Source organism: Ananas comosus, linkage group 4, assembly GCF_001540865.1.
Source record: "Ananas comosus cultivar F153 linkage group 4, ASM154086v1, whole genome shotgun sequence".
NCBI classification, from domain to species: Eukaryota; Viridiplantae; Streptophyta; class Magnoliopsida; order Poales; family Bromeliaceae; genus Ananas; species Ananas comosus.
The window spans coordinates 5,574,425-5,589,218 of NC_033624.1; the positions used below are offsets into that span (position 1 = coordinate 5,574,425).

General features: G+C 36.9%; 1 protein-coding gene across 1 annotated transcript; it reads left to right on the forward strand.

The window, feature by feature from the left end:
- LOC109708803 (FBD-associated F-box protein At1g66310-like) lies at positions 10,153–14,426 on the forward strand. Its single transcript, XM_020230634.1, has 4 exons — positions 10,153–11,115; positions 11,653–11,811; positions 12,100–12,378; positions 14,175–14,426. Exons 1-4 carry the CDS (start codon positions 10,153–10,155, stop codon positions 14,424–14,426), a joined length of 1,653 nt encoding a protein of 550 aa, XP_020086223.1.

Sequence of the window (14,794 nt, forward strand, 5' to 3'; positions counted from 1 at the left end):
TTCAAATTGTATATATAAGTCTTAAATTCTACTTTTCAGTTTAATTTTCAAATTCAAATGACTTTCAATGACTTAATTAAAATGAAGTAACTTAAATTAAAAAATAAACTCAAAATTATGCTTTGAGCTCACATGTCGAATTCAAACTATATGTTTAACTCTTGAATTCAAATTTGAATTAAAGTTTTAAGTTCGAGGGACTTCAAGTGATGTAATTAATTCAAATTCAATTTCAAAGTTTGAACATAAATATTGACTTCAAATAGCATGTTTAACTCTCGACACTACAATAAAAACGGTCTATAGCGGCACTTTTAAATGTCGGTACATATCAAAAAAAGTGCTGCTGGCTAAATTACCAATTTTTAAAAAGTGTTGCTACATGTGGGGTCGCTAGGTATATAGTGACAGTTAAAAAGTGTCGGTATAACCTAAAAAGAGTGCTGCTAATTTACTAACACTTATTTAAGCATTTAGTAACCGTCGGAACTCTACCTTGTTGGCCGCGGTAGCGAAGGATGAGGAGAGGGAAGGGTTCTTTGTCTCGGATTTCAGTGTATTGAATGAGCAGAGAAGGGGAGATAGTAATTGATTTTTTTTTTTTCTTTTTTGTTTATAATAGGGCCGAATGGGCTGGGTGGAATAGGTTGAGTAGAATAACCTTTTATTTTTTGTTGGATTGAGCTTATATTTAGACATTAGTAGATTTTATTTAAGTTTTGGGATAAATGGGACACTTACACAAAAGTGTCCCAAACATGTGTCGCTATAACCTAATTATGTTGTAGTGCGAATTCCAATTTAAATTTATACTCAAAATTTATATTCTATGTATATATTGTGAATTTGAATGTGAATATAATTTGTTTCATTTAAAGAACTTCCGGTGGTTTAGTTTAAAGCCTAATGAAATTTAAATTCTAGTTTCAATTTAAAATTTTATATTTTAAATTGAAAAGATTGAGCCTATTTGAGAGTTATTTAGGAGTTCTGAAAATGATTTTAGGTTACACTTTCAAAAGTGTTGGATACCTATCCCCTCTCTGTATATCTTTCTTTGGAGAAATTTTATTCCTTTTGAAATGACAGATTTCCCGCCAGATTAATGAATTACTCAAATGCTATATTACTTGTAGAATTATAATAATTCTTTCGTTTGGTTCGGTGTTAAGTAAGAACTAGTTATTTCAGGAATAGAGTTAAGTTCAGGGCTAAGCCTGGAATAAACCAATTTTGTGATAGGATGATAATTGAGTTACTCCTAGGATTAAGAAAATTAGCGTTTAGATAGATAAAATGGAATAAGAAGAATAGTAGGTTATTATAAATAGAAAATAATGATATTGCACCAATTATTATATTTGAATTTAAATTTTTTTATTTTATATTTAAAATTTCAAATTTAAATAGATAACTTTTACAACTAAAAAATTCAAAATTAAAATCTATATTTTTAAATCTCAAAATTAAAAATTTAAAGTTATAAATTTTAATTTTAAATTTTAAATCAAATATAACAAATATAAAATTACAAATAAAAAATGTCAAATTTAAAATTTAAATAATTAAAAATAACAATTTAAAATTTAAAATTCAAAATTTAAAATTAAAATCTACATTTTTTAATCTCAAATTTAAAAATTTAAAGTTATAACTTTTAAATTTTAAATTTTAAATCAAATCTCAAGTTACAAATATAAAATATTAAATTTAAAATTTAAATAATTAATAATAATAATTTAAAATNAAATTTAAATTTGTATTTAAAAATTAAATAGATAGTGCAAATGAAATACTCCCTTATAGATACGACATAGTTGAACTAACTTTTTATAAAAGAAAAGTATAGATTCTGAAGAGTATCACTCTTACATAGATAAAATTTCGGATCCTGTGCCATCCATAAGAATAGTATTCTAGTCTTCTGGTAGAACTAAAACCGAGAAGATCTAGTTCGTCGGATGCAAAAATACCAAAAGAGATCCGAGAAAGAAAGAAGTAAAATAAAGCATACAATATTTACATGGTTCGGCCAACGGCCTACGTCGACGGAGCAAATACTTTATTAATGTCGAAAAAACGGAGTACAAATAAGATCTCTCAAAAGGCCAAAAAAACGTAATTAGATCCGAAACGCCGCAACAAGAAACTCCAATTTTGGCTTCTCTCTCACTTATCCGTACGGACCAAATAAATTTGGCCTTAATTAGTGCATACGGCTAATTAGCGCACACAGCTCTCTCTATCTGCAACGGTTAATTAGAGTTGCGGCCTCTCTCCTCTTAGCCGTACGGACCTCACAACAAGCTAGACATAATTAATGCTTGGCTTCTTAATTTCGTCGCGGCAGCTTCTTGATCGTCCGGAACCAACATGCATTGCTTGGCTTAATTAGAACGTGGCATCTTAATTTGGTCGCGGCATCATTAACTTGGCCGTAGCATGTATATATAATACATGTCTCCTAACTAGAGTCTAATTCTAATTAGATTAGAATTACACTCCTAATTATAATCCATATATGCCAAATTAAATCTAAGTAATATCTAATTCCAATTAGATTAGGATTTATCCTCAATTTAAATAACTACAAATCTAAACCAAATATAACATCTTCTAAATAGGACTTATGTAATATATTTTAATTCATTGTTAATAAAGTTGAAACAAAGAATTTTCTGGCCAATACTACGTACGTTCTTTATTTCCCTCCTCTAATCTTCCATTCATATCCAAGCATCTTTAATCCGAGATCACAAATTATTCTTACATGACTTCTACAAAGCGTTTGATGCCTTGCCTCGCATCCCAATCTATACATGCAATGTGACACTCCTAAAATTTGAAATAGTTTATATATAAAATATAATAGGGCTAAATTTTTCAATCCGACTATACCATTTTTAACGGTAGCTGAACCCAAGAGATTAAGAGGGTTAAGCAAGCTAGCCAAAAGCTAGGATAGTTCAAAAATTTGTGACCATCTAGGAAATCGAGACAAAGCTAATTATTAAAAGCATAAGATTAATCTTGGCTAAGCCAAAAATCTGAATGACTGGCTAAATTAGGGTTAGAAAATGATAGACTAAATTAAGGTCTAAATACAAGGCTAATGAGATGAGTTTTACAAGCTTGGTACTTATGAGTGTACTTGAGTCAGACAAGAACGCCAGGGCTTAAATGAGGGATGGATGTGATGCGTCTAGGAATTGGAATAGTCCTATATATATTGAATATAATAAGGATAATATCTTACACTGGCTATAATATTTTCGATAGTGCTTAGGCCCAAAAATTTAAGAGGATTAAGCTTATTTAGGGTTAGAACAGTTTTAAGATAAATGACCCTCCTGAGAAGTGGGGCGTCATATGGAAGCATGTTTTAAAAGGCTAGTTTATAGAATTTGCATTAGCAATGCTCTGGCTACACCCCAAGTGTGGGGTGTCACATGGAAGCATGTTTTAAAAGGCTCATCTTATAGAATTTGCATTAGCACTGCTCTGGCTACACCCCAAGTGTGGGGTGTCCATCTTATTCTCCTTATTTAAGAAATCATCATTTTCTATATTTCATATTAATTTTTTTTAATATAATTTATTTAATTTTTATAATTTTTTAGGTAAAAGTATAAGATTTAGATATCTTTTGAAATGTGTTAGATATGTCTCAAATTTTAGAACTGTAAGATTTTTCTAACCTCTAATCCGTTTCAGTTATTCCATTAAATTGAGTTTAGATTATACCTAATCTTATTAAGATTATGCCTAATATTAGTGAGTTTGTATTCTTAATTGTATTAGGATTTAACCACTATTATAAAATATACACTTTATTCCATTAATTTGGTGCGGCAAATGAAGAATATTATATATGGGTGTATTTTTTGGACTGGGGTTTTGTGAAAGAAATATATTTTATACACCACTTGATTATAATAAAGATCTCTACTACGTCTTCGCCTGTAAATATAGGCCAGTGACCGAACTACGTAAATATTTATGTACATTCTTTTTCTCTTTTTTCTTGATCTCTTTTGATATTTTCGTATCCGATGAACTAAATTTTATCCTCGTAACAAAATGCATAAGTAAAATTTCCCAATACAAAGTGGCGCAACTAAAAGAGTGCTGCAAAGGAAAATGGATTTTATGCGGAGATTTCAACAGTACCAGGGGGATGGAGGAGTGTAGAAGGAAGTCATGGAGCTCCAAAGCATCAACCCTGTTTAATGACCTAATTATGAACCTGGAACTGATCAATCCACCCATGATCAACCAATCCTTCACGTGGTCTAACATGCAGAAAAATCCTACTCTTGCGAGACTCGACCGTTTTCTTTTTTCAACAGAATGGGATCAGAAATTTCCTTTGACTAAAGTCGAAGCTCTCCCCCGGGTGACCTCGAACCACTGTCCTATTCTCTTATACGTGGAACGACGTATGAAGAAGAAAAAGAAAATTTTTCATTTCGAGGAAGCCTGGCTAAACCATGAGGGTTTCATCTCCAAACTACCGGATTGGCGAAATGAGGTGGATCAGAAAAAATCGGCGGTGGCCACCTTCACACCGAAATTACGTCACTGTCGCCGTAGGATTAAAGAGTGGTGCTCCAACGAGTTTTATAGCATTAACGGACTCAAGAACTATCTCTTAGGAGAAATTCAGGTTATCGACGGCGCGGAGGAGCAAGGCGATCTCTCAACAGAGATGTTTATGAAAAGAGAGAAGCTCAAAGCGAAATTACGTGATGTTTTAGACGATGAAGCAGCGTTGTGGAGAACCCGAGCCAACCAACACTGGCTTTGGGAGGGGGATAGGAATACGAAATTCTTCCACTGCGTAGCCAACGGTAGACGTAGAACAAATAGGATTGGTACGGTTGTCGACGACGGGGTTACCTACCACTCAGAGGAGGATAAAAAAAGATACTTCTTCCATAAATTTAAAGAATTGTTCAACCCGAAAGCGATGACCCCTTCCTCTTTTGGGGAGTGGAGTGGGCTCTTTAGGTCTAACCGAGTGTCGACTACCAGTCAAATAAAGCTTATTGAACCCTTGAAGATCGATGAAATTAAACTTGCTGTCCTCCAGCTGGGAAGTGATAAAGCACTGGGGCACAACGGCTTCCCTTTAAGATTTTATCAAAAATTTTGGGATGTCTTTAAGGAAGACTTACTCAATCTCTTCCAGGAAATGTATGAGGGTAGGCTATCGACGGATCCTATCGATTTACACCTTCATCTGTCTTATCCCCAAAAAGGAAGGGGCCTTAAGGGCGAATGATTTTAGACCAATTAGCCTGCTGAACGGTATTCAGAAAATCCTATCAAAGGTCTTGGCCAAGCGCCTTGAGGTGGTAATGCACGGATTAATATCCCCGTCCCAATCTGCATTCCTAAAGGGAAGAAACATCACCGACGCACATGCTGCAGTCTTGAAACTCATTGGATGGGGTAGTAAGGCGGCCACTGAGGGGGTCGGCATAAAGGTGGACTTCGAAAAAGCTTATGATAGAATTCTCTGGCCCTTCCTATTCCAAATCTTGCAATGGTGGGGCTTTGACAAAAAAATGGTGTGAATGGATAGAATAGTGTGTATGTCACGCGAAAGTTGCTATTCTGGTTAACGGCGATGCAACCAATTGGATCAAAAACAAGAGAGGGTTAAGGCAGGGGGACCCCCTATCACCGTTCCTCTTTCTACTCATGACGGAATGTCTTGCCAGAATGACAAATGAGGCACATACTAACAATCTTATCACTGGGATATATAGGACCCTCCGATGCGAGTAAAACTACCCTAACGCAATTCGCGGACGACACTTTCTTCTTTTATGAGGCTGGAAAGAGATTTATGAGAAACCTAATGCTACTGTGGTATCTTTTTGAATGGGCCTCGGGAATGAAAATCAATAGAAAGAAGTCCGAACTATTCTATCTAGGACAGACAAACAGAAAGTGGAAAGACTGGCTATGTTACTCGAGTGCCGAGTTGGCAAATTCCCGACCAACTATTTAGGACTACCGCTCTCCCCTAGACCCCCCCTCGAAGGAGGCTTGGTGGGGGATCGTCCAGAAAATTCAGCGTAGAATTGATGGCTGGCAGGCTAAGCTCCAAAGGGGGGTAGACTTATCTTAGTGAATGCTGTCCTAACTAATCTACCCTTATACTTTCTGTCTGTTTTCAAGGCACCGAAATGGGTGATCAAGCATATCGAATCTTTAGGCAGAGATTTTTTTTGGAATGGGAGGAGTAAGCACTCTAGCGGAGGACGTCTGGTGGCGTGGAAAACTGTTTGTAAGAGCAAAACACAAGGCGGACTAGGAATCCTGGATGTAGAAAATATGAATCAAGCGCTCCTAGTTAAATGGCGGTGGAAGTTCCACACAGCCCCACAGCTGCAGTGGAACAAGATTATTCGTGCTATCTATTACCAGAGAAGAAGGCCTCTGTGGGAAGAAATATCTTTCAGGCCACGGTCTTACTGGTGGAAGGGAATCCTAAGCCTAACTGATATCTTCAAATGGGGATCCGTCTATACGCTGGGCAACGGGAGCACCATCAACTTTTGGTTTGACCGTTGGTGCGGGGAAACCACCTTACAACGGTCATTCCTAGAAATATTCAATAGGATAGACCGAAAAAATATTTTAGTTAGGGATTGCTTTGTGAGAGGCGAATGGAACTGGTCGAAGATCACGGGGTGTAGGACCAGAATTTTGCAGAGTCAGGGGGCCAGCTTTTCGGTGTTGATAGCTACTTTAACTGATTACAAAGTCGAGCAACGACCTGATACAATAATGTGGAGGTGGAGTTCCAACGGCCAGTTTTCAGTCAAATCGACTTATACTATATTGAATGATGGGGGTGCGAGAGACCCACAGACCAACAAGATATGGTCACTACGTGTCCCTTTAAAAGTAAGTGTTCAGCTGGCTTGTTCTAAAAAAGAGACTTCTTACAGCGGATAACCTTGTGAAGAGAGGATGGGCAGTTGACATAAGATGTCTGCTGTGTGGATCGGATGAGGAAACAATTGACCATCTGTTCACTATGTGTGTTTTCTTCAAGTTCATACTGATACAGAGCGCGGACGACACTCAGAGCAGTGACCTGGAAGATGACGTGCACACATCTGGGAATAGCGGATGATTAGGAGAGGTCTGCAGATCAAGGAGAAATGCCTAACTGAACTAGTTGCTAGCTGGTGGATCGCATGGAGGGCTAGGAACGACTTGATCTTTAGGAAGATCCAGCCGAACCCAGTGCTGACAGTTCACAGGGTAAAACAGCAGATGACGCACTGGGAATCCCTTCTCCCTCTGGTCTAGTTTTTTTTTTTTTTTTTTTGCCAGAGGCCTTAGCTGTCTCACTCCTGTAGCCTAGTTCATCGTTTCAATGAATGAAGCGGGTAGCTTTCTACCTCTTTCTCAAAAAAAAATTTCCCAATACACATATATGTAAGGAGTTCCACATGGAAAGTTAGTCTTGCATGAGTGCCTCGTGCCTTAGGTATATGCAAGACTATCTTCATAGCCAACCATGGCTTACCACGTGTCCAAAAGTCTCTGACAAGTATAGGTGCTCCACTTTATTGCAAGCAAGTTCACGCAAATAGCACTGTCCTAAACTGCTAGTCATTAAATTTAGTAAGAATTAGTGAGCAGCATCTCCACAGGAAAATAGAAATTATATACGTATCCTTCTATTTTGGGGCATATATACGTATCCTTCTATTTTGGGGCATCTTCATCACTATATAATGCACATCACGCAAAGCACAAAATCACTCGCCTCTATCGACCTCTTCTTCTTCCCCCTCTCCTTCTTCTTCTTCTTCTTCTTCTTCTTCTTCTTCTTCTTCATTTCTCTCTCTCTCTCTCTCTCTCTCTCTCTCTCTCTACAGATACGCATACACATACAAAAATGTTCATCCGTCATTTGAAGACTAGCAAAGTGGTTGGTGATCACTTTCCTAGAAAATAAATAATCGAATCTTAATTAGGATCCCTATCTTGATCCCAAGAGATCTTGTGTGTTATAGTCTTTGTTATGCCTTATGATGTTTTTCGTCTATAGACACACCTTTTTCTTATAGTGACTCGATGACATTTATTCTATAAGGTTTTCAGTTTGAGGAAAGACAAGGTACAAAGTATTGGATACCAAAACGAAAATGTTTAAGGGTGTGTTTGGTTCTACGCAATCAAAGACATTGATACAAGGCTATTCTCCGGCTAGCCTTTTCTAATGTGTTTGTTTGGCCTTTCTTGTACTTCAATATTTGGTTGGAGTTACTTTAAGTAGAGCATTTGGCAAATATGAAATACTATAGTTAAAAAAAGAGGATTTTGTGATCCAAAAGTAGAAACTACAGCTTAGATGATCTGATTTTTTTTGTTGAGAAGTTTTTCAACCTATTGCCATATTGGTTTGAACGAGTAACCCATGGAGATATTTCTCAATATATAGAAACTAGACCTCTTGACTAGAGGACTTCTGTTTCAATCCATCAAAATTCTTTGCAGACTCTCAAAAGAAATGAGATTTGGCCCAAATTGATTATTTTATTTCCTATTTTTTGATATGAGTGTTAAGGAATTCTGGATCCAGCCCTAGCCCACATAAGTCTAGAAATGTGATATGTCTAATGAAACTTATTTAGCCAAACAGCTTAAACCTATAAAGTCTAAACCCACTAATATATATCAACTCTTTTACTCTCTTATATATAATTATCCAATGTTGGACTATTCATGTATAAACTCTTAGGCCCTGTTTGGACATTGGAATAAGTTATCCAAGGATAATTCTTTTGTATAAAAATTTTCAAATATGATTGAAAGTAAGGAGTTTGATTTTTGTTCCTTCAAACGTCTTGCTATCCATGATTTGGTAGAATAATATATTTCACCTACGAGATAATTTATTATATCCAAAAAATGACTTGAAAGTCGAATATAGTATCTAATTCTAAATATTTAATCACACTCCTTACCAATTAAATATACACATTTCTTGAATTAGTTAAGGGGATATACTGAACAAGATATTCATGCATCTAAACACACCCTTAATATTCTTCTCCTTTTGTTTGTGAACCAATCGACTCTCCTTGAACTTGATCTTTTACTCTCTAACCATTACACCGAGTCACTTTTTGACTCTTCTCCAAGACATGCCCTTCTAGTTCATTTTATGAGTCACCACGAATCCATTCATCTAAGTGCATGTGCTTTAACCCCTAGTACTCGAGAATTCATCCGAGCCCATGCACCTGATTAGCGCCTCTCATGCTCGATTGTATTAAATGCACCAACCATCTGAGCCCATGTGTCTAACCTCCGCCTCTTGGCCCCAATTCTTTTGAGAGCACTAAACCAGTTTACTGCATTTCATGACTATATTCATAAGAGTCACCAACTCAATCACACCATACCAATTAGACGAGTAGCCCAAGATCATCAAATCATTAGCTCTATTCCCACTTATTAGGGAGTTATAGATCTTGCCTAAACCCACATGAGCCAATAAATGTGACATATCTAATGAAACACATTCAACCTAAAAGCTGAAGTCTATTAGGTCTGGACCCAATAGTATATACCAATCCTTTTAGTCTCTTATAACTATAAGTTGTGGGACTATTCAAATGTGAACTCTTAACATTATGGACCAATTCAAAACTCTTAGGTGTTTTTGTTTTCTCTCTTAAATTTTTCCCTATGCATCAAGTGAGGATTAATGGTGTTAACTTGGTAGGCTTTCTACATGTTGAAATCTTAACAGTGTGGGCCAATTCAAAGCTCCTTATTCTCGATCTTTTTAAACAATTTTATGCAAAATGACCAATTTAGATTGTTTCTACATAGATATTCTACATATGATGTCCTAGTATTGGTTATGATTAAGAAAGTTTGAAATCGTTCTAGGGTATATAAATCTTTTATCATTTCTATATCTTAGTATGTATATTCATTATTAGATCCATGCTCACATACTGCAAATGTAGCAGCATATATATGCATTTCTATTTTCCCTCCATGATCTTATAGCTTGTGTTTATACATTCTTATACCATTTTGTTATTAATCTTTGTCAATAGAATTAAACTGATATCACTAATATGTTTGTTAGGTACCCTACTACAAATGGAAACCGAGCAAGTTAACAAAAGAGCGCGATCTTCGAGGCCTTCCACTGTAGAAAGAAGAACAACAATTTATGATTTACCTTATGCATTGCTTTGCTATATCATATCCTTCCTTCCATTAAGGGATGCGGTGAGAACTGGCGTTTTGGCTCATTCTTGGAAAACTATTTGGATGTCCAACCCTAACTGGAACTTGTCGTTCCTGACTTTCCCGCGCATGCGAAACAAGAAGCAACGGTACGAAGAATTTGTCGATCGCGTCATCTATTTGCATGCCGGAGCAGGAATCCAATCAATGAAGATTTGTCACACCAGTTACGATGGATTCAGCCAGCGGGCTCAGATATGGATGCAGTGTTTAGTACAGAGGCACCCGCTACGCGAATTAGACATCAACATATGCTATCCTGTGCTACCACCCTCCGCGCTATTCTATTGCACCACCTTGGTCAGTCTGCGGCTTTGCTTGTATGATTTGAGCCCTAACATTCCGAGGAAGGCGAGGCTTCCAAACCTGAAGTATTTGACTCTCGAGCAGGCCGTATTCCAGGGTTCGAGTGCATTTCAAAGGTTAATTGACGGGTGCCCAAATTTGACTGCACTTGTATTGAAGGAGTGTTTACTGAGCGCGGAAAACGATCAGGATATCAAGATTTATCACGACACACTAATCGAGCTGAGTATAATCAATTGCCGTTATTTCCCCAGTTCGTTGCTGCACTTAACGGCGGTAAACCTTAGCAGGTTCGCCTACGAAGGTCGGAACCTGCAGCTCAGCCCGCGTAATATGTGTTACCTGCAGTCGATAACGTTTGCAAGGCTAGAATTTGAAGAGCTTGTCGATCTCTATTTGAACAAAATGAATAATGGATTGGCAGCGCGTTATGGCCAAAATATGTGCAGGTTATTGTCGTCCTTTCGTAGCGCTCGGGGACTTGTACTGGGTGACTGGTGCATCGAGGTAAATTCTTCATTTATTCCTGGCTATTTGTTGAGCTTGGCTTCTATGCATTATTTGAAAGTTGGCAGTTTAGAATGAAAATTAGTTTTCCTCTAGCCTAGAAAGCCAACAAGATAATCATAATAATAATAATAAGCTTTTATATTAACATGAATGTAGATTGTAGACTATATCCTAATTCAAAAATTACATTCCACCTAAATTAGCTAGCTCTACCAGTATTAAGCTAGAAGATATATAGGTTCCAGAAAATTCATTCTCCGTATATTTTATATATGAGAGCAATTATAAGGCCTGATACGTGAACTAAAGTCTAATTCCCTTTGATTCCACAATTAATAGGAGTGCAATGTTTGATGCCCAGAGTCTCAGTTTTTATTATTAGCTACACTTCATTTACATTTTCTGTTCTTTAATGCTAGCTAGAAAAAGGTTCTTAACAGTAATAACAGATGCAAATGCCCCCAATTATGCATAAATTGTTTGTACGTTTCTTCACATTCTGGAACTAACTGCTTTTTCAATTCATGCATCAAGTACTTGTCGATGGCAGCTGACAGCCTCAGAATCTCACCGTTATCGAATCTGAGGTCACTGAATCTGCGAATTTGGCCAAACAGCGGCCACACTTCTGCAGCTGCTTTTCTGGTCAGGTCCTGCCCAGCACTTCTGCATCTACATATAACACTGTGTGAGGTAACCTCTTTCTCTCTTTTGCTTTAGTGAATTAGTTGGATGAATTGCACCATTGGACACCAAACTTATTGAGAAGTTTGCTTCTCACAAGCTTCGGTTTTGTTGTAAATATGATAGCTAATTCATCAGCCATGCCATGCCTTTTTTAGTTAAAATCAAGTGAAAAAGAATCGAAGTTCGGTGGCCTAAGAGAAACTTCGTGATAATTAGTTCGATCAGATGCAAATAGTGTGATTTACTTGTGATAAAATTTCTTATGCATTATTTTCATTTGTTCTATTTTTCTAGAATTCAAGCCCCGGATTGTACCACAATGCAGAAAGACAAAGGCATCCAGTTCCTACCGATATCCTCGCAGGCGAGCCATTCAATCATAGCCTAAAAAAAGTCGAGATCAAGAAATTCCGAGCTTCTGGTGATGAGATGAAGCTCCTACAATACATGCTTAAGACTTTTCTTGTTTTGGAGGAGCTCAATGTCAAGTTTGTTACATGGATTAATCCCCCGTTGATGTCACAAGCTAAAAAGAAGGCTAGAACGTTCGTGAGAGCTTCGCCAAATGTGGCCGTGAGAATCAGCTAATGTATATAGTTTAATCACTGGATGAATTGAGCAATCAGTAGCTTAATTTGGACTGGTTTAGCCTTGTAAAACAACTTGAGAAAGTTAACTGTGCAGTAAATTAACTTAAAAAGTTTCATAATAGCTTTCTCAGCTACTATTGTATTTGTTTCCTAGCTAGTAGCTAGAATTTTAGACTTCTAAACTATTTATTACTCTAAGAGGCCATTTGGTTGGATGTAATTGTAAATACAGTATAGTTTAAAATACGTGAAGTTTGAAATACATGAAGTTAGAAATACAATAGTTACAATTACAGATATACATCTTATTTAGTTGGATATAGTAGGAATTACAATAATTATAAATACTTTATTTGGTTATGTGTAGTTAACAATTACATTTCCAAAAGTTTATCAATTTATATATGGGATGGTGAGATTAATTTTCTATTTGGAAGATTATTAGAGAGGTAAGCTTGTCTTTCTTTAATATTGCTCTCTCCAATTGCTACAATTGGGACAGCGGCAAATTTGGGCTAGTTCCAACTGCTATATTTTAGCCTGTCGTGCAGTTCCAACTTTCAAAATGCATGAAACCAAAAGGCAACTTTGAGGTTGCATGTAGTTACTACTATAAAACAGTTGCAACTGTATTGAACCAAACAACCCCTAAGTAGTTTGCTATTAGGTCAGTTACTAGAAAGCAATTTAAGATAGTTTAACTGTAGCAGTTCGATGCAAATGCATGAAACCAAATGGCAAATTTGGATTTGCATATAGCTACTGCAGCAGTGCATATTGCAACTGCACGCAACCAAAGATCCCCTAATTAAGTAGTTTTTGTTAGTTTGGCTAAGAAATAGTAAAACGCAGATTAAGGTTGTAGAAACCAAGCTTTGTTAGATAAAATTAAAAAATTTGACGGATTAATGTGCAATTTTATAGTTTTTGAAAGTGGCATCTCTCTCTCATCTCTCTCTCTCTCTCTCTCTCTCTCTTATTTTTCCAATTTTCTACTTGCTAATAGAACACTCTAGAGTGCTCAAGAAACAAGTGCTCTCTCTCTCTCTCTCTCTCTCTCTCTCTTTTATTTTTTCAATTTTCTACTTGCTAATAGAACACTCTAGAGTGCTCTAGAAACAAGTACTCTCTCTATTTTATTTTTCCAATTTTTTACTTGCTAATAGAGCACTCTAGAGTGCTCTAGAAACAAATGCTTTAGAGTACTCTAGAGTGCTCAAGTTGGTAGATTGGGGGCCTATAAATAGGTGTGAGGCCCCGACACCAAGCCCCCACACCAAGTTGTTGTTGCGATGAAGTGTGGTATGTGCGGTGAGGTATAGTATAGAGAAGTGAGGGTGTATAAGAGGTGTGTTGAGTAGTAAAGTTAGTGTGTGAGTTTTGTAGTTTTTTTGGTGTATGTCTTAGTGAGCGTGTGTGAGTGAGAATAAATTATATATGAAAGTTATTTTGTCTGTAATAAAAGGGGTTTTATTATTACTTTGGTACACCAATATTCTATAGTTTGGTATCAGAGCCAGGTGTAAAAAATATTCTGCTAATTAAGTCAGTGAAATTCTGTTAGTCTAGGCAGTTAAATATCGATATAAATAGAGATTCTGCCGATGCATAGTCCGGGACTGTGAAGTTGGTTGGTCTGGGACCGGACTTGGTTGACTGTTGGGCAATCACCAAGTCACTGTGGCAGATCTTACTAGTACAACTAGCGGAATTAAGAAGCTAAATAACCATAATTATGGTTATTGACAAACCTACATCGAGTCCTACCTACAAGCGTAGGACCTGTGGAAGGTAATCGATGGTGCTGAAACAACTCCACCATCGAAGGAGAATGCAGAAGTGTTTAGAAAGTGGCGTATCAAGGCAGGGAAGGCGATGTTCATTCTGAAGACGATAATCGGAGAAGAGCTGCTGGAGCATATCAAAGAAACAGACACATCCAAGGCTACATGGGATACCCTCGCCTCGTTATTTCCAAAGAAAAATGATACTCAACTTCAACTGCTGGAGAATGAGCCGATGACGATATAGCAGGGCAACATGACGATTAGCCAGTAGTTCATGAAGGTAAAATCTCGCTGTCGTGAAATTTTCTAATTAGATCCAGAGTCAAAAATTAGTGATAGCGGATGAAGAGAATTATTATTCACGGCCTAAAGCCCGAATATAATAGGTTTATTACCGTTATCCGAGTCTGGCCCACTCAACCAATGGTAGTAAAGCTGAAAAATTTATTGGCAAATCAGGAGGCTCTAGCTAAACAGATGGCTAGAGTCTCACTGAAAAATAAAGAGGAGGCACTCTTCAGTAGTAGAAGAAAAGGTCGAGCAACAAGAGGGCCAAGAAATGTGAACCCACTGAAGGAGTTCAGTAGGGCAAAATGAAGGTCGGGAGAGAGC

Excerpts from the sequence above, each read along its gene's own strand:
- LOC109708803 (XM_020230634.1), top strand. The coding sequence starts at position 10,153 with ATGGAAACCGAGCAAGTTAACAAAAGAGCGCGATCTTCGAGGCCTTCC. Across the intron at positions 11,116-11,652 it reads TGGGTGACTGGTGCATCGAG|TACTTGTCGATGGCAGCTGA; the intron begins GTAAATTCTTCA and ends TCATGCATCAAG. Across the intron at positions 11,812-12,099 it reads TACATATAACACTGTGTGAG|AATTCAAGCCCCGGATTGTA; the intron begins GTAACCTCTTTC and ends CTATTTTTCTAG.